General features: G+C 40.4%; 1 protein-coding gene across 2 annotated transcripts in view; it reads left to right on the forward strand.

Annotated features, from left to right (window-relative positions):
- LOC121524893 (MAM domain-containing protein 2-like) overlaps nt 1-21,922 on the forward strand; it is a 36,819-nt gene that overhangs the window by 8,020 nt on the left and 6,877 nt on the right. The window contains exons 1-8 of one of the 2 annotated variants that reach the window (XM_041810455.1): nt 3,539-3,742; nt 3,881-3,991; nt 10,945-11,234; nt 16,367-16,451; nt 16,622-16,759; nt 17,072-17,349; nt 19,330-19,423; nt 19,876-20,019. In XM_041810455.1, the coding sequence (XP_041666389.1) occupies nt 3,715-3,742; nt 3,881-3,991; nt 10,945-11,234; nt 16,367-16,451; nt 16,622-16,759; nt 17,072-17,349; nt 19,330-19,423; nt 19,876-20,019 (1,168 nt within the window). In that variant the 5' untranslated portion in view covers nt 3,539-3,714. Of the gene's footprint in view, nt 1-3,538; nt 3,743-3,880; nt 3,992-10,944; nt 11,235-16,366; nt 16,452-16,621; nt 16,760-17,071; nt 17,350-19,329; nt 19,424-19,875; nt 20,020-21,922 lie in introns of those variants that run through there. The other variant, XM_041810456.1, reaches the window with a different exon arrangement.

A 21,922-nucleotide genomic window follows, 5' to 3' on the forward strand; every position in this document is an offset into this window, starting at 1 on the left:
TTTATACTTGGCCATACTTGGCCATGCTTTGCTGCTCCCTCTGCAAGCTGCTTTTTGCAACCCTCCTCCACCCCAGCTCCTCCTCTATGCTTAATCAGTGTCATCCTGTTGTCACTGATGCCTGCTCTGCTCTGGGTTTATTGCCGCTTCTCTCCCTGCCTTAGGCTTTTCTTGTAGGCACAGGAAGAGCAGCAACATGTGCTTGTCCTGCTTGATGCAGTCCACAGGCTTGTGGAAGGGCAGGGGGATCCTAGAACAGCCCTGCCACCAAATATAAGTAACATCAATAAAGCAAATTAATAACTGCTAATAAGGAGAAAAATGTATAACCAAAAACCATGTGTTTCTTTACAAAGTGGTCCTGACTGAACTGCTACTAATGCCCCAGCAGGTGGTGCAAAAACACAGGATGTTAAGACAACTTTCTTTTCCCAAACCAGCCTTCTACTCAGAAAAAAACCTCTGTTACAAAACTGGAAATGTAAAACTCAAGTGTTAAAAAGTTTTCTAAGATCAGTTCAGATCCGGATTAATGATTACATCATATGTTATAAGTTGTTTGTTCAGATTTTCTTGACTGAGGCGGTGGTCTGAGATGTTCCCAGAGGCAGGGTGGAGGGTCAAAGATGAAACCTGCTCAGCTGTCTGGTAATGACTCACATACCAGAGGGAACACGTTTTATTTATTGAAATGGTTTTCAAGAATGTAGTTAAGCCTAATAAACACATTTAGGAGCATATTTCAGTCAATCTGCCATGTATCACAGGGCAACTGAGTTTGGTGTAGAGACAGATTTGGATTTGGGTTGCAGCAGGGTAAATGAGAATGAATGGCTTAAATATGTGTGAATGTTCAGTGCAGTTATCTAGGTTTTCCTGAGAAGAAGCAAATATTACTACGGTCAGACTTTTTGGATACAATCAGGAATGAATTCACCCCCACATCTGGTCTGACAGAGCTTGTGGCACCTTATTAAGATTCTGATAACTGAAGGAAGAGGACTGACCATGAACAACTGCACAGAGGGAGAAAAAGGCAGAGGGCAGAGACTGCAGGTCTGACACATGGATCACAAATGTGAATGAGAGCGCTCCGTCTAATAAAAATTAACTAGAAAGTCTCCAAAATCCAGCGTGCCACATTCTTTTCTCCCCATCTTCTTGAATCTGTTTCTTTCTGCTGTGAAAGTGAAGGTGTCAAGTGGCCAAAACAAAATTCACTGGAAAATTTAATTCACATGAAACTGCAAGAGAAAATCAGCAAGCTTTACAGCTGCACATGTGTGATTTTGGCTGGATTGCCCCCCAAAAAACATTGTCTGCAAACTGTTTAAGGCTAAAACCACTGCAAATGCTGCAAATGTTACAAATGTTTTTACTCTGCAGGTTTGCTAGCATGGTTTAGATTATGTGTGTATTCAGGCCTCTTTTCAGCCCTGTGATAGCACTTTCAGACTTCATATCTTAAAGGCATGCTTAAAAGTGCATGCAACACATATGTACATATGTGAATGCTAAAAAAGAGCAGCATAGGACTCTATGTAATACTTCAGGGCCAGACTGTAGTGCAGGTGTTGGATGAGGCTGAGCTCTGTGCACATCTGCTGGCTTTGTGTTCGGGGCTTTGGGCTTTGAAAACAGGAAACCTCTTTTTTTAACTGTTGCCACTGAGTCAAAAGCCATTTTTTGTTCTTAATGCCATTGCATGCATTAAAAATTTCCATGGTAGCCTCGTTTTCCTTGAGGAAAACTATTCTGTCTGCATGCTTTTTGACATATAATGCATTTAATAAAACACAAAAAGGATTAAACGAAGCAGTAAAAAGGTTCTAAGCATTTATAACTAAGTTTCAAGTGTTCAAGTGTCTTCCAAGCTACTTGGAGGATGGTTACAAAATAATGATGGTGATGGTGGATATGAGGTCAGTAATTCCAGTCATTTTGGGGTCTCCTGTGTTATCACTCAAATCTCTCAAAGTCTGACACACCTTGATACTGTGTTTGAAGATTGGCTTTCTCCTGCATGTTTATACCTTGATCAGACCAGACTGGACGAGGCCTCCTGAGCATGCTCCATGCTCAGCGTAGGGCTTTGACTAGAAAGCATAAATACGCACTAAGTCTTTATGACATGTGGGTACTATTTGGGTGCAGCGGCTCAAAATGAATGTGTGATGGCAAAAGCTGTATATGATTATTGTTCGTAACTCACTGAAATGTTTACAAGCTGTTTGCTTTGTCACAAACTTCAGACATGTCTTTTTAGCTGAATCTGTGACAAGATTCCCTTTTAAATGGTGCCAAATTTGTAAGGAACATGCATTTGTGGGATGAGCAGCAGAGCTGAGTATGTGGGTTGATCCCATGAAAATCTGCCAAATCTTCTCAGCCAATACCAAACAGATTATTCTGCTTTTGCTATTGACTCTTGTTTTTGACACCCAAAGAAGACTGTTTCCCCACCCTGTCAGCACTCAGGAGCAGTAGGCTGTCTTCTGTAGATTTCCAGTCAAGGTTATGGCTGACGGCTGTCTGCACAGACAATCCACAACCGACAGCACACAGCCAATCTATGGTCTCAGGAGGTCTGCCATGATTGCCCTTCCCCGTCAGGCCCATTTGCACTGGTGTCGGCAACATGGGCACTGGAGCCTGAACACGCGGAGGGACGTTATGTCCAGATTAGACTTCAGTGATCCAATCCACCAAACAAGAGTAAATGGCAGAATAATCTATCAAGAAGAAGAGGAAGATTTTGCAAAATTTTCACGAGTGCAACCCACACTTAGCTCTGCTGCTCATCCCACAAATGCATGTTCCTCTCAAATGTAGCAACTGATATATTAAAGTCCATCTGGCATGTCAAGTCAGCTCAGACTTTGTGGGAAGCAGTAAAATTGTCTTTTTGACACAACAATCTTTGGAGATTATTCAGAGAAATCATCATCTCTGATGACCTTTGACTTGGGACATGCACCCTCAATCTTCACAAATCTGACTTAAGTCATGCTCAAAGCTTTGTAGTGTGTAGCCAGCTTTGCATGAAAATGCTGAACCAGAATTATGACGCCCTGGAGGCCTCAGACCCAAAAATGGGGCAACATTGACCTTCTACATGCCATGACAGCGGTGCCCTTGAGCAACATCCTTGTGTCTCTAGTTAGAGAAAACTAATTAGATTTCCAGGGATAAAGACTGCACACTGGTAGGTACATTTAGACCTGGCATTGCTTTAAGTTGTGCTTTTTTTGACATTTCCATTCTGAAATAATGACTAAATGAATTAAACACAGTGTTTTAAAAATAATGGAGCCTTAATATGCCATTATATTCCTGGCTTTCTTTACTCATTCACTCTGTTACATCATTTTATTTCCCTTCCACACATCTCCCACACTTTTCTCTCCAGCAATCCCTCCTTTCTTTCTTTCCCCACCTTCCTATGCGTTCTCACCATCCCATCACTCACCTCCTTTCTCCTCCTCCTTCTTTCCCTCTCCTCCTCCTCTCTGCTCTGCTATCCAGACTCAAACTTCGCGACTGAGTGTGTGCAGTGTGCTGCCAGTCTGTGAGCTGGAGAGACACTCAAGGGAGAAATCTTTGCAGACAAAACTTTGGGAAATACTTTTTTTTTCGACTTTGGATGCACATAGAAGATCTTTCTTTGTGTTTTTATTTCCTCGGAAAGTTGGTTTATATCCACTGAGAGCTGCAATGCTTCTCTACCTCCTGACTTTTGCTGGTGAGTACAGAACAGCAGCAGTGCCAGCGCTGGTGCATGATGGCATGTTTCTGTTCATGCCAGTTGCAATGATTCATACTTACCATTCTCTCTCTCTCTCTCTCTCTCTGCTTCTCCATCTCTCTTTTTCCCTTAAAGCCACCGTCCAAGCACACAGCCAACTGTTGCCTGGCTCCTGCAACTTTGAGTCCAACACCTGCGGATACACGTCAGATGCTGACTTTGCAAGCTGGACGCTGTACAAAGATGGTACTGGGACACTTTTAAAGATGCCACAGAGCATCTCCAGTCTTCTAAGTTTCAGAATCTTTCACTTTTATGCATCTTTGTGGCTCTTTCAGTAGCAGTTACATGTTAAGATGTGATGCTGCAATTGTTTTGGTGCTGGTTTTTGGATGTACCATTGAAGCACAGAGGGCCCATCTGGTCTGCATTGATTCCCTGCATCTCCCAACATCTGGAGTGAATGAAACAGCAGATTTAGGTATTCTCGCTGGGTTGGTACTTGAGCTGATACAGATGAGGGCTGCGCATACCCTTAAGTGCATTATGTCGGCGTCTATTGACCTAAAGTGATGAAAGACTGTTGTTAAAATCAGATAAAGGTAGTTATTCTAATGACTTTAGTGTAGAAAGTTGTGTTACTCCTCTCTCAGCTGCTCTGTCTATACTGAAGTCTATCTGCTCATACATCTGGACACAAATGCCTCATGTGTTGCCCCAGCAGCAGCAGCAGGATCCCATCAAATTAGTTGTGACATGCAGTGAGGCCCTCTTTAAAGCTTGAGGTCATGTTAACATTACAAAACACTCTCATTGCTTTTAGACTTGACCCTGTCTACAAAAAGCCATAACAGAAAATGGACGAAATTATCAACAAACTTAAATCAGGATGGCCGGTTTTGTCAGAGTGATAATGAATGGTGCCCCAGAAACAATCCAAGACCTGGTCTCATTCTAGATGCTATTCTTTAAGTTTGACTCTGACTCTGTGTATTATAGTCTCACATTCACACATCCACCTGTTGTTCTGCTTATTTTTTCACTTTCTGCATCTCCCTGTTCCTCTCCTCCTCTCACTTTTTTGCACTTTCCTCTTTTTTCTGCATCTACTTCTCTTTCTCTGCATCTTCCTCCCCTCTTTATTTCTGCATCTCCCTCCTCTTTATCCCTGCATCTCCCTCCTCTTTCTTCTTGGATCTCCCTTCTCTGCCTTTCTGCTTCTCCTTTTTATCTCTTTCTGCATCTACTGCTTTTCTTTTATGCATCTACCTTTCCTTTTTCCTGCATCTCCCTTTTCTTACTGAATCCCACCTCTCTGTTTTTGCACTTTCCTCTTTTTTCTGCATCTCCTTCTTCTTTCTGTCTGCATCTACTTTTCACTTTCTCTGCATCTCCCTCCTCTCTTTAATTCTGCATCTTCCTCCTCTCTGTTTCTGCATCTACTTCCCTCCTCTCTCCTGTATTTTCCTTCTCTGCCCTCTGGCTTTTCTTTGTTATCTCTTTCTGCACCCCTTCCTCGTATCTTTATCTGCATCCACTTTTCCCTTTTTCTGCTTTCTTCTCTTTTTTCTGCATCTTCATCTTTTCTCTTTCTGCATGCCCCCTGTTTGTTGCATCTCCTTCCTCCCTATTTCTGCACTATCATTCTGCATCCCCATCCTCGCATTTCTCTTCTTTTTAGCTTTAACCCCCTCGTCTCTCTTCCTGTGTTTCTCTTCTTCTGCTACTTCTTTCTCTCTGCATTTTGCTCCTCTCACTGTCTGCATCTTCCTCTCCTCTCTTTCTGCACCCCCCTCTTTTTCTACCTCTCCTCTTCTTCCTGCATCTCCCTCTTCCTCTGTATCTACCCCTTTCTCTTTTTGCATCTCCCTCTGTCTCTTAAAACCCTAACACAAATTCAGAGGGATAGCTGTTCAACATGAGTCTGGTTCTGTTGAGGTGTCTGCATGGTGAAAGGGACTTGGGCTTTGCCACTACAGCTTTGTAGTAATTCAACCAAAATCTTAACTGTTTTCATTCTTGCACCACACGTTAAAAGGTAAAGACAAAGAGGATAGTCTTTCTTAATCCAGTCTCTATTTTTGAATGTGCTGCACCCACATAAAGATTTACAAACAGGGCCCTATAGACATGCATATTAATGGGGAGCCATCAGAGTGAGGGGGCTGGACACTGAAGAGCACTTTGAGCAGTTTGAAGTTCAGTGTTTTTCTAAAGAGCACCTTGGATGTGCCAAAGTAACCGTTCTCCAGTCACTGCTTCCAAAAATTCATGCTTCACCAAATACTTTAGACCGTCACTGTTCCCTAGAGTTGCAGAGCTTAGTGCTGTGTTTTATGGATCCAAACTTTTAAGAAGTCAATTGATATTAAACTGTCATTTAGATTGAAACTGCATCAGTCATTCAATTGTTACACAAGGGTTTTGTAACCTCCAAACACAGATGAAACTCAGTCTATGGGACTTTAAAGGTGCTTTGTCTGAAAGAGTTGTTGATTGGTTTGCAGTTGTGTTAAAATCATTTGGATTGTCAGGAGTGATGGAGGCATTCTACACAACTGAATATTTCCATTTTTATTATTGCTTTAGAAGAGAGCATAGGAACAGAAGGAAGATAAACTAGATGTATCCAAACTGCTTTAAGGTCACTAGTATGATATCATCCTCTATAAAAAAAACTCCAGAGAGGATTGGTATTTATCTCATGTCTCTGCTTTAGTTCTGGAGGTAATAAACAAAGTGTTGCATGCTGTGAGAAAGCAGGTGGACACAACAAGCCTTGCTGTCAAAAAAAATCACAAACAGTGGTTTAAAGGAGTGAAACAATATTTACAAAAGACCTGATATCAAAGGGAGGTTGCACTTAGTTGTATTTTTTCCAGAACATTCACCTTGTTGTCTTTAGATCATTTCTGTGTAGCTTTCACTGTATGCTTCTGGTCATTGTCTTGCTGGAAAATAAATCTTCTCCCAAGCTGTAGCTCTCTTGCAGACTGAATAAGATTGTCCTCCAGGATTTTCATATACTTTGCCGCATTATTTTACACTCTACCTTTACAAGCCTTATAGGGCCGGCTGCAGAGAAGCATCTCCATGGCATGATGCTGCCACTATGCTTCACAGTGGGGGTGTGTTTGTGGTGATGTGCAGAGATTAGTGTCCGCCAAACATATCGTCTTGTCTGATGACCAAAAAGCAACATTTCGGTCTCATCAGACCAAATAACTTTCTTCCACTTGACCATGGAGTCTCCCACATGCCTTTAGGCGAACTCTAGTGGAGATTTGATCTGAGTTTTCTTCAACAGTGGCTCTCTCTTTGGCACTCTCCCATAAAGCTTTGACTGGTGAAGAAACTAGTCAACAGTTTTATGCAGTCTCTCCCATCTCAGCTGCTGAAGCTTGTCTTGGTGGCCTCTCTCACTATTCTTCTTCTTACAGGGTATCTCAGTTTGTGAGGACAGTCTGATCTAGGCAGATTTACACATGTGCCATGCTCTTTCCATTTCTTGATGATGGATTTAACTGACTTCTGGGGAATGTTCAGTGCCTTGGAAATTGTTTGTATCCATCCCCTGACTTATATTTTCATAGCCCTTTATATGAGTTGCTTGCAGTGTTCTTTTGTCTTCATGGTGTAATGATTGCCAGGAATACTGGTCCTGTGTCTGGACCCTCCAGAAACAGGTATCTTTATACTACAATCACAGTGGAGGCAGCCATTTCTAATGGCTCACAGTACAACTCAACCCCACTCGCTGATTTGTTCCGAACCATTTTGGTCCAGCACAAACATTGTAGATTGGAGCTTTGTAAAATTGATTTGCCTGATGACAGTGTAGCAAATCAGCATCTGATTTTTAAGGTTAGTTTGTAAACAAGTTATGACATGAATTAGATTAGTGGTTCTCATCTGGTGGATCAGGACCCAAAAGTGAGTGGTGTGGAGTTTTCAGGAGGTCATGAATTAGAATTTAAAAAGCAGAAATTCTATAATGAGCTGATAGCATATCCATATATATATATATGATTTTAATTATTTTTGCCATTAAAAAAAAGTCAAATTGGATCAATTTCTCAAGAATTTTGCCTTTTTTATCTTCATCTTGTGATAATAAAGCGGATCTTCCAATGATGATTTGTTAATTCTTTAAAATCTCTTGAAAATAAACAAAAATGCACGTTATCATGGAAAATATTTGAAAGTTGGCTCTAATTCCTTCTTAAGATCCTGAAGCTCGGCCACTGAATGAGATGCAAGGCCTGTCATTTATTGGACCAAATAATCTCAATCTCACTGATACCTAATGGACTGCGGAGGCAGACTCCCTCCAACGTAGCCATGCTCTGGAGCTCCAGTAGCTCCTGTAACAGGTCCCTGATCCAAATAACTCCCATTTATGACTTTCTTTCCCTGCTCATACTTGTCTGGAATTTGTTGCAGCTCTTCTGACTGCCAGTCTTTCCTCTGGGATACTTCAGCCACTTTCTCTCTTCCTTTTTCCATCCTTGTTGCTATTGCCGCCGGCTTGTTTAAAAAGGTCAGTGTGGTTTGATGTTGTAATGGTAATAGCTCAACTCTTGCTCATTTATTCTCCTCTCTTGGTCTCTGCAGCACATCTGAGGCTGCTGCAAGGAATGAAGTCATGTCAAATACATGAAACTCCTTTCATGTTCTTTGTTGTTGCATCCAAATAAGGAATTGATACTGATTGGATCAAGAAAGTGCATTGTTTTTAACTTCAATGAGATAGATTAGGTTTATGTCCAATATGTCAAATACAACCATTTGTAGTTTTTTGGCAAAAGAAGCAGAAAAACATGCAGACTTGACTGACTGGACGTTGAAATGAGCTCAGCTCTGGTGTGAGTGTGTTAGTTTAGAAATGTGTGTTAGTCGGGATGAAGGAGCCTCAGGCAGCAGAGCTTTCCACGGGGACAAATAATAAATGACAGGCCGATAAGGAGAGCTCACAGGGCCCTGGAGCAGAGAAAAGGAGTTGTTGTCAGGACTGGAGTTGAATTACTGATAAATGGCCTTTTCATCGGAATATCTTCTTCTTTTTTATTTTTTTTTACTAAATAACTTTTTCATGAGTAGCAGTATCTAGCCTTGAACATCTGTGCTCCCTGTTATCTTTCCAAAAGAGACAAAACATAGCTTTCTTTCTTTGTTCATCATGTCAGGTTTAGAGTGGGCATGCATATTTAACAACAGTGATTCTTATATGACCTTTTCTCCAGGTTAAGAGGAATCAGCTTCTCAGGTGTAAAACTTGTGTTTTCATCATATCACACTGCAAAATAAAGCAATTGAAAGTCTAAACATTTATTTTGTCTGCTGTTATGAGTTAACTCATTGGTCAGTCCACCACTTTGGTCCTTTGAAAATCTCTTTAAAAAAAACTGAAGAATGGAAGCCAATGTCCCAACAGTATGGTCACACCATTGGTAGACTCAGAGGGGGAGCAGGAGGGCAATTGCCTACCTTGGTGCCATAATGTTTGAAAAAAAAAACCCTGCCCTTTCTGATGCCCCTAGAAGTAGATAATTATGATAAAGTGCCCTCTAGAGTGCCCTCTGAGTAGATAAAATCTGACAAAGTGCTATTGAGCAGCCTTCTGAGGTGAAAAAAATTGACTTAAGGGCCTCTGTAGCACCATCTGAGTGGATAAAATTTAACAAAGTGCGCTTTTAAGTGCCCCTTGAGTGGACAAAATTTAATAAAGTGCCTTTAAGGTGCCCTATGAGTGGAAAAAAAATTACAAAGTTTCTTCCAAGTGACCTCTGAGAGGACAAAATTTGACTTAAGGGCCTCTGTAGCACCATTCAAGTGGACAAATTCGACAAAGTGCCTCTGTAACACCCTCTGAGTGAATTAAATTTGATAACATGCGCTCTTGAATCTGCCCTTGTACACTTTGTAAAATTATTGGTTAAATAATTAATAGCCCCTCATCTGTTTTTATAGAGTTCTTGTCATTTAATTGTAATAGAAATGTTAAATCTAATCTCTGTTTTGTAGGCTATATGTTTCAAGTTAAATATTTTTTGCACTGGTGTCCCACCACATGCATCAGATGCCCAATTTTCGCTCCTGCCCCTTAAACATCCTGAGTCCACCACTGGATCACTCTATGTCCATGGGCCACTCAGGTTAAACTCTCTGGCTTCTGCATGGGTTCATGATTAAGCAAAGATATGGCGTAGGCTACAGGGTAGATCTGTCGCAGAAGTATAAATCAGGCTTAATTTATACTTTCAGTTAACTGTTGAACAGTATGATAGCATAGTGACAGCAAATTATGGAGGGGAACAAGCAATCCTTTGGTGGTTAGAAATTAAACCAATCCAGAAATGCAAGAAACTGCATTTCCTGCATGTCCACTAGAGGCTGGTTCCAAAATCACTGGAAGTCCCGTTAACACCCATGTTAAAATGCATATTTTTACAGTAGAAATAAATAGGTTTACAGTCTAGTAAAAATAACAAATTCGGTATCAACAGCTTATTTCTTTATTGGTACACAATTTTCAAGGATAGTTTTAATTTGTGAGGACATTTAAGGATAACAATTCTATATTATTAGGGATGCTTGTCTAACTGACAGGTGGGAGTGTTGAAGTTGTTTTCTTGGAGGCTTTAGACTTGCCTTAACTCAGTGTCATTTTCTGTTACTTAGCTAGTTTGAACCAGCTTTTCCAACATGGCCTCCCCTATTATAAAGCCTAAAAGTTCCACTTCAGAAACCAATGTAGGATGTTGCTGACACTGTTTTATGTGATTTATGTAGATGATAGTGGTGCCACTGTTGGCAAATAAGCTATTTCATGTCCTGCTTCATGTCTCTGGGGCCAGAAGACAAACTCTTTGTATTTCTGTGACCCTACGTGTTAAAAAAGTCATGTACACTGAAAAGTTCAAGCTTTGGTCCACTCAAAAGTCATAACAGCCCCACCTCAATGAAAATCTTGCAACAACTGGAGAAGCTCCATGAATCAGCAAAAAAAAAAAAAAAAAGAAAAAGAAAAAAAAAGCTGATTCTCGCCAATTGTCTCTGACTTCAACCACATAAAAATGAATAAAAACTATTTGCCATTAAAGATGGCAAGTCAGAACCAAGTCAGATCAGTCAAGATGGCATGTAAAACACCTTTAAAAGGCCTTTTTTCAGGGCTTCTTCATACCTTTCTGTTTCAGGCCGTTTCGTTGCCGTGGATGCCGTCCCAGCTGATGTCGAGGATGACAATTCAGATGCATATCCTGGACCACAGAAAGAGACCATAGGCATCCTTCTGAGCCCGGCTCTGGAGCAGGATGAGTGGAGCTGCCTGAGGCTCGTCTATCAGATCAGCGGGTCGGGGAGTCTGACGGTGCTGCAGCGTACCGAGGGGAAGAGCTTCGACAGGCCACTGTGGAACAGCCAGGAGGCCTCTGACAGCTGGGTCATCTCAAGCATGGACCTGCAGAACAACACTGATCCCTACAGGGTAATATAATCTTAAGTGTCTTTAATTGTTTTTTAAAGAGGAGAACAGGCTTTAGTAAAAAACAAGGCTTAAGTAAGGTCCACAGTGCCTATGATGGGGTCTAAACACTGTTTATGGTTCATCATAAAGTGAAAAGGCTATTCTTAGAGCCTTTAAGGCATTAAAAGTCATTTGTGTTGAAGAAAGTACCAAAAGAAAGTCTGTTACGTATATATAATGTGCTTGTTCTTTATGGGGCAGGAATGTGCTCATCAAATTAGCTGACTTTAGATTTGGATGCACATAGTTTGCAACTGGTCAGATGTTATTTTTGCCACCTGAAATGACCACTGCTTTTGCCAGACTTTATTAGATGTAATGATAGCTTAACTGCTCATAAACCTAATATAAGTTTGATATTTACACATTGTTATATTTTGGAAAAACAAAAACATCATGGCTTAAATTTTACACAGCATTTATGCATCAGTATCGTAGCAATGCTGTCATTACACTTTAACACATTTATGCACCGTTCCACACAGCGTAGCATTGGTAGCTCCGTCTGTTAATTCACACTGCGTTACAGTGTTGTGGAAGTACCAGAGAGCACGGCACAGTAGGAGCTACACAAACACAAAAGTCAAACATGCACACACCCTGCTGGCCTTACCAATCCTACCTAATCTCTGTAGCCGCTCTGTTTCAACCTCTAAAATCAGAGAAGGAATCACTTTGCCTCTCCCTCCATTAAGCCTCTCTTAAGACACTGATACTGAAGGTAAAACGCTACAGAGATGTAAATATATGCTTGAAAAGGCAGTGTCAATAAGCAATTTGACTATAAAGTTAGAGAACAGCAAGGAACTGGAAAAAAGCATGTGGTACAAACCAGAAAGGAAAACTTTTTAAGCTTATAAGGAAGTTTTATATACTTACTAAAAGGATTACATGCATAGGGAAAACTTTGATATTTCTCATTCTAACAAGAGTGGTAACTGAGCGTTAAGCTTGTAACAATAGGAACTATTGTTCAGTTTTATATTACTACCATTTTTACAGTGACATCTAAAGACAGCCCGGTGAAGCCAGAAGAAGTTTGTTAAAATAAATAAAAGTTCACCCTGTTTCGTAAAAATGAGAAATTCTGTAGTATAAGTGCATTTTAAAGCAGTGGTTCTCAACTGCTAGGTCAGGACCCAAAAGTGGGTTGCAAATGCGAGCCTGAACAAAAAGTGCTGGTATGTCAACGAAATTCTTTAAAAAGGTGCTTGCTTTATATTGTCACATTTTGTTCTTTCTGAGGTCCAAACTGCTCTATCTCTGATAAAATAAACATGATTGTTCAACAGATATGAAGCATTTTGTTTGCAATCTCTCACTGAGGAGTAGATGGTAGGTCCTGGAGAGGGGCCTCACTGCAGACTGTACATCTAAGATGACCCCTTTTGCAGACTGCTCATGTGAGACATTGTGTCTGTCAGAACAAAAATACATACTAAAACCTTTGGAATAAAATGGGATTAAACTTCCATTTGGTTTAGGGAAAGGGTTGGGATACCAAAAGTTAAAAACCTGACCTGCAAAACCTGATTACAAAACGTTTGATAAAGCTGGGCACACAGATGGTCAAGTGGTTTCAGGCCACCCACGTACACGGGCGGCCCAGGTTCGAATCCAGCCTGAGGGCATTCACTACATGTCTCTCCCCACTCTCTGCCCTGTTTCCAAGTCTATCCACTGTCCTTCCTCTATCAAATAAAGGCATCAAAAAAAAAAACATTTGATAAAGCTGAGTAAACAGTCTCCTTACAGGAAAAAAGCTCCATGAAAATATTCTAATGCAGCAAATATAGCTTACCTATAATCCATTAGCTGAGTAAGCTACATAGACACATAGGTAACTATGTAGCTAAAGCTAAGCTCAAAAGGCAGCTACACACACTACGTAGCTACCTTATCTAGGTAGCTACACTATCTTTAGTTTTTTTTTTTCCAAAGCTTATGTTGCTAAAACTCTCGTTGCTAAAGCTTACTTAGCTACTGTGGCATATGTGGCGTGTTAATTATGTAGCTAGCGTAACTGTTAGCTTTAGCTAAAACTATTGATGCTTAAGCAAGCCACCATTTATGTAACTACTTCAAAAATGGGTCTATGCATAATTTAATCCTGGGTTAGACATCTGAACCTTTTTTTCTGATATATTCACAAAATGTTGCTTTGTTTGTAATGTTTACAATGTGGTTATTTCATGAATGTAACTGCCAGACTTTGTTTATGAACAGAGGTGAATTAAGACAAAAATAAAACTGGAAATACTTTGTACCAGCAGACTACGTCACTTCCATTCTGACAGAGACAGCATCTTACATGAATGAGGGGGGCCGTCAGAGATGTACGGTCTGCAGCCAGACTCCTGAGGCACTGATTTAAAGAACAGTTTTTTATCCAAGAATGACAGAAACAAACAAAACTTAACAGTCAATCACAACTCTGATCATGAGAAACTTTCAGAGGGTAATTTCTGATGTAAATATAATATTTTTCCACATACAAGTTTTAGGCTTTCAGTTTTATTTTGATAGGACAGTGGGTAGAGTAGGAGATTGGGCAGAGTGAGGGGGAAAAGATGTTGGGTAAATGAGATGAAGGTCAGATTTGAACCCTGGGGGATCTAAAGTCTCCATAAATGGGGTGCAACCTAACCACTAGGCCGTCAATGCCTGGCTGATAATTTAGTCCTGCCCATAGTTTTTAAGGGTCTCTCAACAACAAAAAAGTTCTTGTGGTCACTAAGCACACTCATGACATTCATCATTTGGGGACCATGAATGCAGGCAGAGAGCTCTGTGTAAAACTAAACCTTTACTTGGATGTCTCTGATCATTTTAAAGTTGGTTCATCAAAAAGATACAAAAAAAAAATTGTCAAACACAAGTAATTTTTCCTCATCAAGATTATTACTATTTCTATAGAAAGATATTCACATGAAAGTAAACAAAGTGTCCCAGTTACACTTTTGCCCAAAGTTTATACACAAAATAAGAGTTTAAACTCATTGTAAGAAAAAAAAACATCAGTATAAATGACGTCCATAGTGTCTCATGTGTGTCCAAATCTCTAACAGCAGGGTTATAAAAACTCTATAGTTGTGCTGCTGTTGAAAGGAGGACAGATATAGGTTGACATAACACATGCAGGCCCAGAGTGAGGCCAATCAGAAGTGTGTGGAAAAAACTCACACACATTGTCTAAACATTGTGGGAACAGTCCAGCTTGTGTTTATATTAAATGCAGAGGCAGAGCCGAGTCTGACAGGGTCGGGACCTACAGAATGGAAAGTCAGCTCGGTACCATGTGTGGGCTTCTCGAAGCATAAACCAAGACTATTTCAGTCCAGAAATTTAAACTTAAAGACTGATAGTGGAAAATAAATTGTTACCTAACACAAACACACCACCTTTACTTCATCTCTCAGGTCTGACAAAGTGACACCTTACTTTTTTAATATTTATAGCAGCCTTACCATGACCATAACAAATGTGCTCTAATGCTGGTGTTTTTGTTCAATCCACTTTAACCCTTTAAACGACTACACACATATATCCCTAGGGGACATTTTCTGCACATACTTTAAGCTCTTGATCTTTCCTATGATTTCAAAACGTGCTTCATCATTCAGTCTAAGAGAGGGCTGATCTTGCTCACAAGATCACAGGTGTTAAAAATGAATCTTCTCCTAAGCCATAGCTCTATTGCAGACTGATTAGGATTGTCCACCAGGATTCTCCTATAGTTTGCCACATTTATTCTATCCTCTACCTTTACAAGCCTCCCTCAGCCGGCTGCTGAGAAGCATTCCCACAGCATGATGCTGCCACCACCATGCTTTAAGGCTTTTGCACACTGAGTCAGTTTATTTTGTCCAAATTTTTCGCACGTTAAAAAAGAAAATCGAGCAATGTTGTTATAATCATGTTTTCACACTGACGCCGAAATGTTTGGTCATCATATGTCATACGTCATATGTCATATTTCGGAACAGGTTCGATTTTATGCGAAATTTTGCCTCAGTCCAAGTCATTTAAATGGGTGGCTGATGATTCAAAACAGTGCCTGCTGCTTCCTCCTCACTTGCTCACCCCTGCCTGACCCCTCCTCTCTCTCCCCTCTCTCTCTCGCACCAAAACCTCACTGCAAACACCGTAGTTTGCGGGTGTATTATGTGGATATCAGATATGGAAACATAACAGATAAAAGCAGAAGTTTGTAGCCCACTCACAGGTCATAACAGAGGTTGAATTAAAAAGTTACTCTTCATTTCTCCAACTTGGCTTTGTTTTTTTTCGGATTACGGATCAAAAAAAAAATGCATCCGAAAATAACGGACCCAGTGTGTTAAGGCCTTTACAGTGGGGATGGTGTGTTTGTGGTATAATGTGCATTGTTAGGTGTCCACCAAACATAGGGTGGTTTCTTAATGGCCAAAAAGCATGAGTTTGGTCTCATCAGACCAAAGAACTTTGCTCCACTTGACCGTGTAGTACAATAGCCTTTTCTCTTACTTGCTTGCAGTGTTCTTTTGTGTTCATGGTGTAATGCTTGCCAGGAATACTGATTAACCAGGGGAGCTAGGGTGACACACTGGCAGGACCCCTGGTGGCAGAATTTACATTCATAGTTTTAGAGATTTTGACTTTTATTGTATATCAGTACAACTGAGAGTAAGAAATCAGAAAAAGTTACACACTACTCTCAAAAAATACCTGAGCATCAAGCAGCTAAAGAGCAGATATTTGGGTAGGCACTTATATTGCGCTATATTAGCAGCATATGTTTTTCAGGCCATATTTTCATAATCTAAAGTACAGTTTATCTCTGTTCATCATGCTTACACCCACTCATGTACTCACATGTACAAGCCATGACTTCATGATTTTATAAACGTTTCCTCCCTCTGCGTGTCATTTTGTCCTCTGTTAAACATTTTACATCAATCCTGCTGCTCACTAGAGCTTCACAGTAAATTACATCTCTACATTTCATGTGTGCGCTCTCTGTGACCTTGCGCTCATTCATGTCTGTGATGTCATTCTCATGTCAGTCCGTATCACTGGTTACAGGATTTAACTGAACATGTGTCGTTGATTAGGTTGTGGTTGAAGGTAAACCTGGAGCGAGCCCTGGGAGCAGCGTGGCCATCTTTGAGATCCACATCAGCCCCGGATACTGCCTGGGTCAGTGATTTCACACAAACATCACTCAAGCGGCTTTCTTAAACAAAATGAAAGAATAATTCACATAGGAATGTCTGGAGGAAGACCATATGGTCTTATTGGATATGAAGGCCTTTTGACCTCACATACAGTTGAAGTTTTGTTGCTGATGTCTCATTTTCTTCTCTTAGACTGTGATTTTGAGGAGTCTCACCTGTGTGGATACAGTAATCAGTGGAACGCTAATGTCAACTGGTTTGTTGGAGGAGGGATGGGGCAGCTGCTCCACAACGACATGCCCAATGACCACACATACAACAACAAGACGGGTGAGTAGGATTACTCATATTTTGAGTACAAAGGAAATTTTATTCTGCGGTGACTCAGAGGCCCTTGTGTTTTCATTTCTGACATAATGGGCGGTTGTTTGCTGTTTAAAGGCTCTATCAGGAGTTTAACTGGTTACAAAACAAACTGAAATTAATACTGACAGTTCTTTATGACCTACATAACCAGATGAGACTATCAGGAACAAAACTAATAAGTTATATACAGTTGTTTTTAAGGCTGATATCAGTAAAATATGAAATAATCAAATTGTACAACAAAAATGTACATCTATACTTGTAATTATCTCTCAGGTCACTTGATGTACGTGGACTCAATCTACGCCAAGACTTTCAAAGAAGTAGCCAAGCTGGTGTCTCCAATGACGATGGTGCCGATGTCAGGCTGCCTGAGCTTTCAGTACCAGCGTAGCGAGGAGAGAGGAAACCTGTTTTCCGTTTACACCAGAGATAAACTGGGTCAGTACCAGGAGCTGTGGAGGGCAGGGAAAGAGAATCAGAGCGACTGGAGCACGACACTGGGAGAATGGGTACCTGTGCAGGTGGATCTGAAGGCACCGTACTCTGTACAGGTCAGTTTGAACATAAATGTATTTGATAACTAGAAAAGCACTCAGAGAGTGCAGACCTCCGCCATTAGCCCTATCTCCCAATAGTGAAGAATCCTTTAAAAACATTCCTGGATCCAGATGGTGATCTGGATCACTCCCAAAATCTAATTTGCCGATTACTCCCTCCCCGGTGGGGTGGAGACATGGTGAGGCAAAGCATTGGCTTCGCTACGTGTGGACTGTCATGGTGGAAGCACCCATGGTCTCACCGGACGACTGAAAGTCATGGCAGAGGGTGAATATTCCTCTGTTCCTCCCATCATTATGAGTATTCTCGCTACAATTCGCTGTCTTTCTCTCTCAAGCTCCGACTCATCTCCTCAACCAGGCGTGTGTCTTTCAAACTCTATAAACTCCACAACTTTAAAAAGAAACACACCAAAAAATGCTGCTGGGATTAAAGTTACTCATGTCCGCCATCTCCTAGTGTAAAGTGGTAACAGCGCAGACTTCCGCCGTTAGCCCTATCTCCCAATAGTAAAGAATCCTTAAAAAAAAATACCTGGATCCAGAAGGTGATCCGGATCACTCCCAAAATCTAATCAGTTCTTCCTTATGCCATTTCTGACATTTCATGAAAATTTCATGAAAATCCGTCCATGACTTTTTGAGTTATGTTACTATCAAACTCACAAACAAATGAACAAACCCACCCAATCACATAACCTCCTTGGCATTGGTAACTATATAAATATGAGGGGGATGCAAAGTCAACAGTTTAAATACATTTGTGCCAGATTTGTTCAGATATAACTTGTCCCGTGTTGTGGCTTATAGTAGCTTTTGTTAAAAAAAAACTGTCTGTTCATGCCATTCTTGTGAATAATATATCCAAAGAACACTTTGACATATGTTCTCTAAACTTGGCACAAGTGTCCACCCTGACCAAAAGATGAAACAATTATATTTTGGAGGTCATAGATCAAAGGTCAAGGTCATTTTTTCTGATGTTTATTCCTTGATTTCCTGGCCATCCTTGTGACCACAGAACCTTTAGAACACTTTGAAGGATTTGCTTCAAACTTCGCATGAATGTTCGTCTGATTCAAGCATGAACTGATCACAATTTAGAGGTCATAGGTCAGAAGGCTTTGAGAGATTTTCTTCAAACTTTGCGCAAATTTACACCAAAACCAAATAATGATGGATATGATATTTTAAGGTCAAAGGTTAAAGCCATGGGGCTTGTGCACATGCCTTGCTTACAAACACAATAGTGCAAGAACGCTTGGAGGGAATTTTGTCAAACTTTGCACAAATGTGGGGCGTAGGTGGCAGAATGGATAAGGTGCGCGCCCCATGTACACGGGCAGCCTGGGCTCGAACCCAGCCCAAGGCCCCCCACCACACGCCCCCCCAACAAACAAAGGCACAAAATGCCCAAAAATAAACCTTTTTTTTTTTTTTTTTTTTAACTTTGCACAAATGTCCACTTACCTCACTTTTACTGACTAGATTTTGAAGGTCAAGGGTCATGGTTATGGGGCTCATGTCCATCCTTTGCTTGTAAACGCAATATTCCAAGAGAGCTTTGAGGGAAATTCTTCAGACCCTGATAAAAACACAAAATGCAACAATCTCAGAAAACCAATGAGAAGTATTTACCCATGTAATACAACTATAAAATAAAAGTATTGAATAAAAGGACTACAGCTTTTACATGTGGGCCTGGGTGGCAATATGGGTCAAGTTGGAAGTTTTTTTAACATCCATTTCTTTTCAAAGATTCTCTCTTTATCTCCATTCTTTTGAAAAATGTGGAGGCTCATGATTTTTGTCTTCATATTCATCAAACTAGCTTGTGCAAAATGCAGGAGAATAGCTGTCGCTGCAGTTACCTCAAAACTCTACGTCAGTGCACATAAATAGGACTTCTGTGTGCGGGTGTGCATCTTGCATGCAGATGCAGCTTTGTTAATGAGCGTCTGCTTGTCTCTCCAGGTGGTCTTTGAAGTGGCCTTTAACAGCCCGAGAGGCGGACGCATTGCAGTTGATGACATTTCCTTTTCTCCAGAGGTTTGCAGCACAGACTCTGGTTAGCACAGTTTTAAATCTGAACATGCTCATTTCATGCCAAACTGAAACAGTCATATTTATGATTTTAAACATAACAATATTTAAGGTTTTCAAAAAGACTTTATGGTTAATGTCACATTGGAAGAATAAATGTTGTGGAAGCTGCCAATAAAAATCTTTGAGGTGAACATAAGGAGGAATAAACACTGCATTTTTGTCCTGAATCCATTACTAGACTTCAGTATAAGGTGGCATTTTAAAGCATGACTTTTGTCCTTTTTTTCAAATCTATGGGGCTTTTAGATAATGATATTTCTTCTATACTGAAACTGTAATGTTGATCTGATTGTGTGACCAGAGGAAGGGCGGAAAAGTAATATTACATGTCTGTTACATCCTGCTGATAAATCCTTATTAAAGCCTCTCTAAGACCATGAAAGTGTTCATTCATGCTGAAATTTTTCCCTTCAGAGCCGACATTTGACCCCTCCATTGCCAACTGTGACTTTGAGTCAGGTCTGTGTCGGTACACCCAGGACCAGGCAACCGGCTCATGGAGGAGAATATCTGTGAAGCCAAATATTTTCAGGAATGGAGATCACACCACAGGAGCAGGTGGGCTAAATAACCAATAAACAGTTTTTTGTACAAGTCTAATATTTAAACCTGAATTAAAGAGGAAGTCTACCAGTTTTACAAATCAAAGTCAGTTTACAGGTCTTAAGATTGTTTTTTACTTATGTGGAAAAGTGATTAAACGTTTTTTGTGACTATCGGAGTCTGATAAAGGTCAACTAATGATAATAGTTGTTGCTGATGGCTGCAAGGCCAAAAATTCTTTGGACATACAATGACAAAGAAGTGAGAGTATTAAGCCTGTGAAGCACTTTTGATATCGCAATCGGTGTGAATGAAAGGTAACCTTGCAAATGCAATGGGCTGGCCAGATTCCATTTATGTGCAAAGCTTCAAGTTGATACGGTAGCCACAGGCGTGGTTTGGTTGTATTGCTTGTTGAGCTTGCTTATGTAGGTAACTCTTCGGTGGTGGCACCTGCCTATTACACTGTATGTTCTGTTGCTCTGATTGGCCTGTTATGAATGTGACAGACATAATGTTTGTCATGAGTTTTTGAAAAGGTTCTGCCCTTCCCAAACACCAGCTATGGGATGTCGTTCAGATGGATGTGAAATATATACCATGCTATGAATATTTGCACTAGTCTATCTGCTGTGTCAGGTTAAATGAAAAGTGAACCTTGCAAACAAGGTCAGAGCCTTGATTTATTAGATCATGGTTGCTACACCGATTATGATTTCTACTTTATATACTAAATCCATCCATCTTCTTCCACTTATCCGGAGCTGAGTCACAGTGCATTCTGGGTCTTCTCCAAGTTCTCCTCCCAACGGGATGTGCCCCGAAAACCTCCAAAGGGAGGCGTTCAGAAGGTGTCCTGACCAGATGCCCAAACCACCTCAGCTGGCTCCTTTTGATTCAAAGGAACAGTGGCTCTACTTTGAGATCCCTCCGGATGTCCGAACTCCTCACCCCATCTCTAAGGCAGAGCCTAGCCACCTTCAAGAGAAAACTCATGGTCCATTGTAAAATTAATAAGTGATAACCATATTTTATATTTAACCAATATAACAACCACTAATAACAAAGCAACAAAAAAAGAATTATTTATGCTGTAGTATGGTATTGCAATTTCAAAATGTGAATCCATTTTCTTTAAACAGAAATACCTTTTTTTGGAAATGTGGATGGGCACATTGACTAAACCATTTGGAAACTTTTGTCAGACTAGATAACTAAGCCATGATGTGCACAAATGTCAGAAAACTGGAGAATAAAGTAGAAGGAATTGTAATAACTTAAATGGGAAAATAAATGATTGCAAAATAAAGGCAAAAATGGGCCAGAAGTGGCAAAAATGGGCAGCAATAAGTGTTGAAAAGTGGTTAAAAAGATGGTCAAAATGGGTTGAAATAGGCAAAAATATGTTAAAAGGGCAAAAATGTGATAAATGAGTAAATTTTGGTTAAAAAATAAGTCGGGAAAATGTGGTGTAAAAATTGTGAAAAGCAGTTAAAAAGTGGCCAAAATTCTAGTTTTACACTGACAACTGCATCAACTTGCAGCTTTGCAAGATGGATCTACAATGCCATGAAAAAGATTTTTTTAACCCCCTTAAAAAATTGAATAATTATTCAGACACTGCATTTTCTATTTACTTGGGTTTGTCTTTGTGAAATATAAAAATTGGTTTGATGATCCAAAACATTTAAGTGCGATGAATATGCAAAAAACTCAGGAATCAGAAAGGGGGCAAATACTTTTTCACCGCACTGTACCTGATGACAAACATGGAATCTAGCTAACCCATCGGCTTTGCAAGGTTAGCCAAAGAGTTACTTCCCAACACAAACTGAGAGTTCCTTACAGACAACAAGGTGCACAGCAGGCTGTTGTAGCTTATTGTTTGGTTCTTTGACTCATTTATTCCTGTTCAGCA

The sequence above is a fragment of the Cheilinus undulatus genome, linkage group 17, assembly GCF_018320785.1.
Source record: "Cheilinus undulatus linkage group 17, ASM1832078v1, whole genome shotgun sequence".
Taxonomy (NCBI): Eukaryota; Metazoa; Chordata; class Actinopteri; order Labriformes; family Labridae; genus Cheilinus; species Cheilinus undulatus.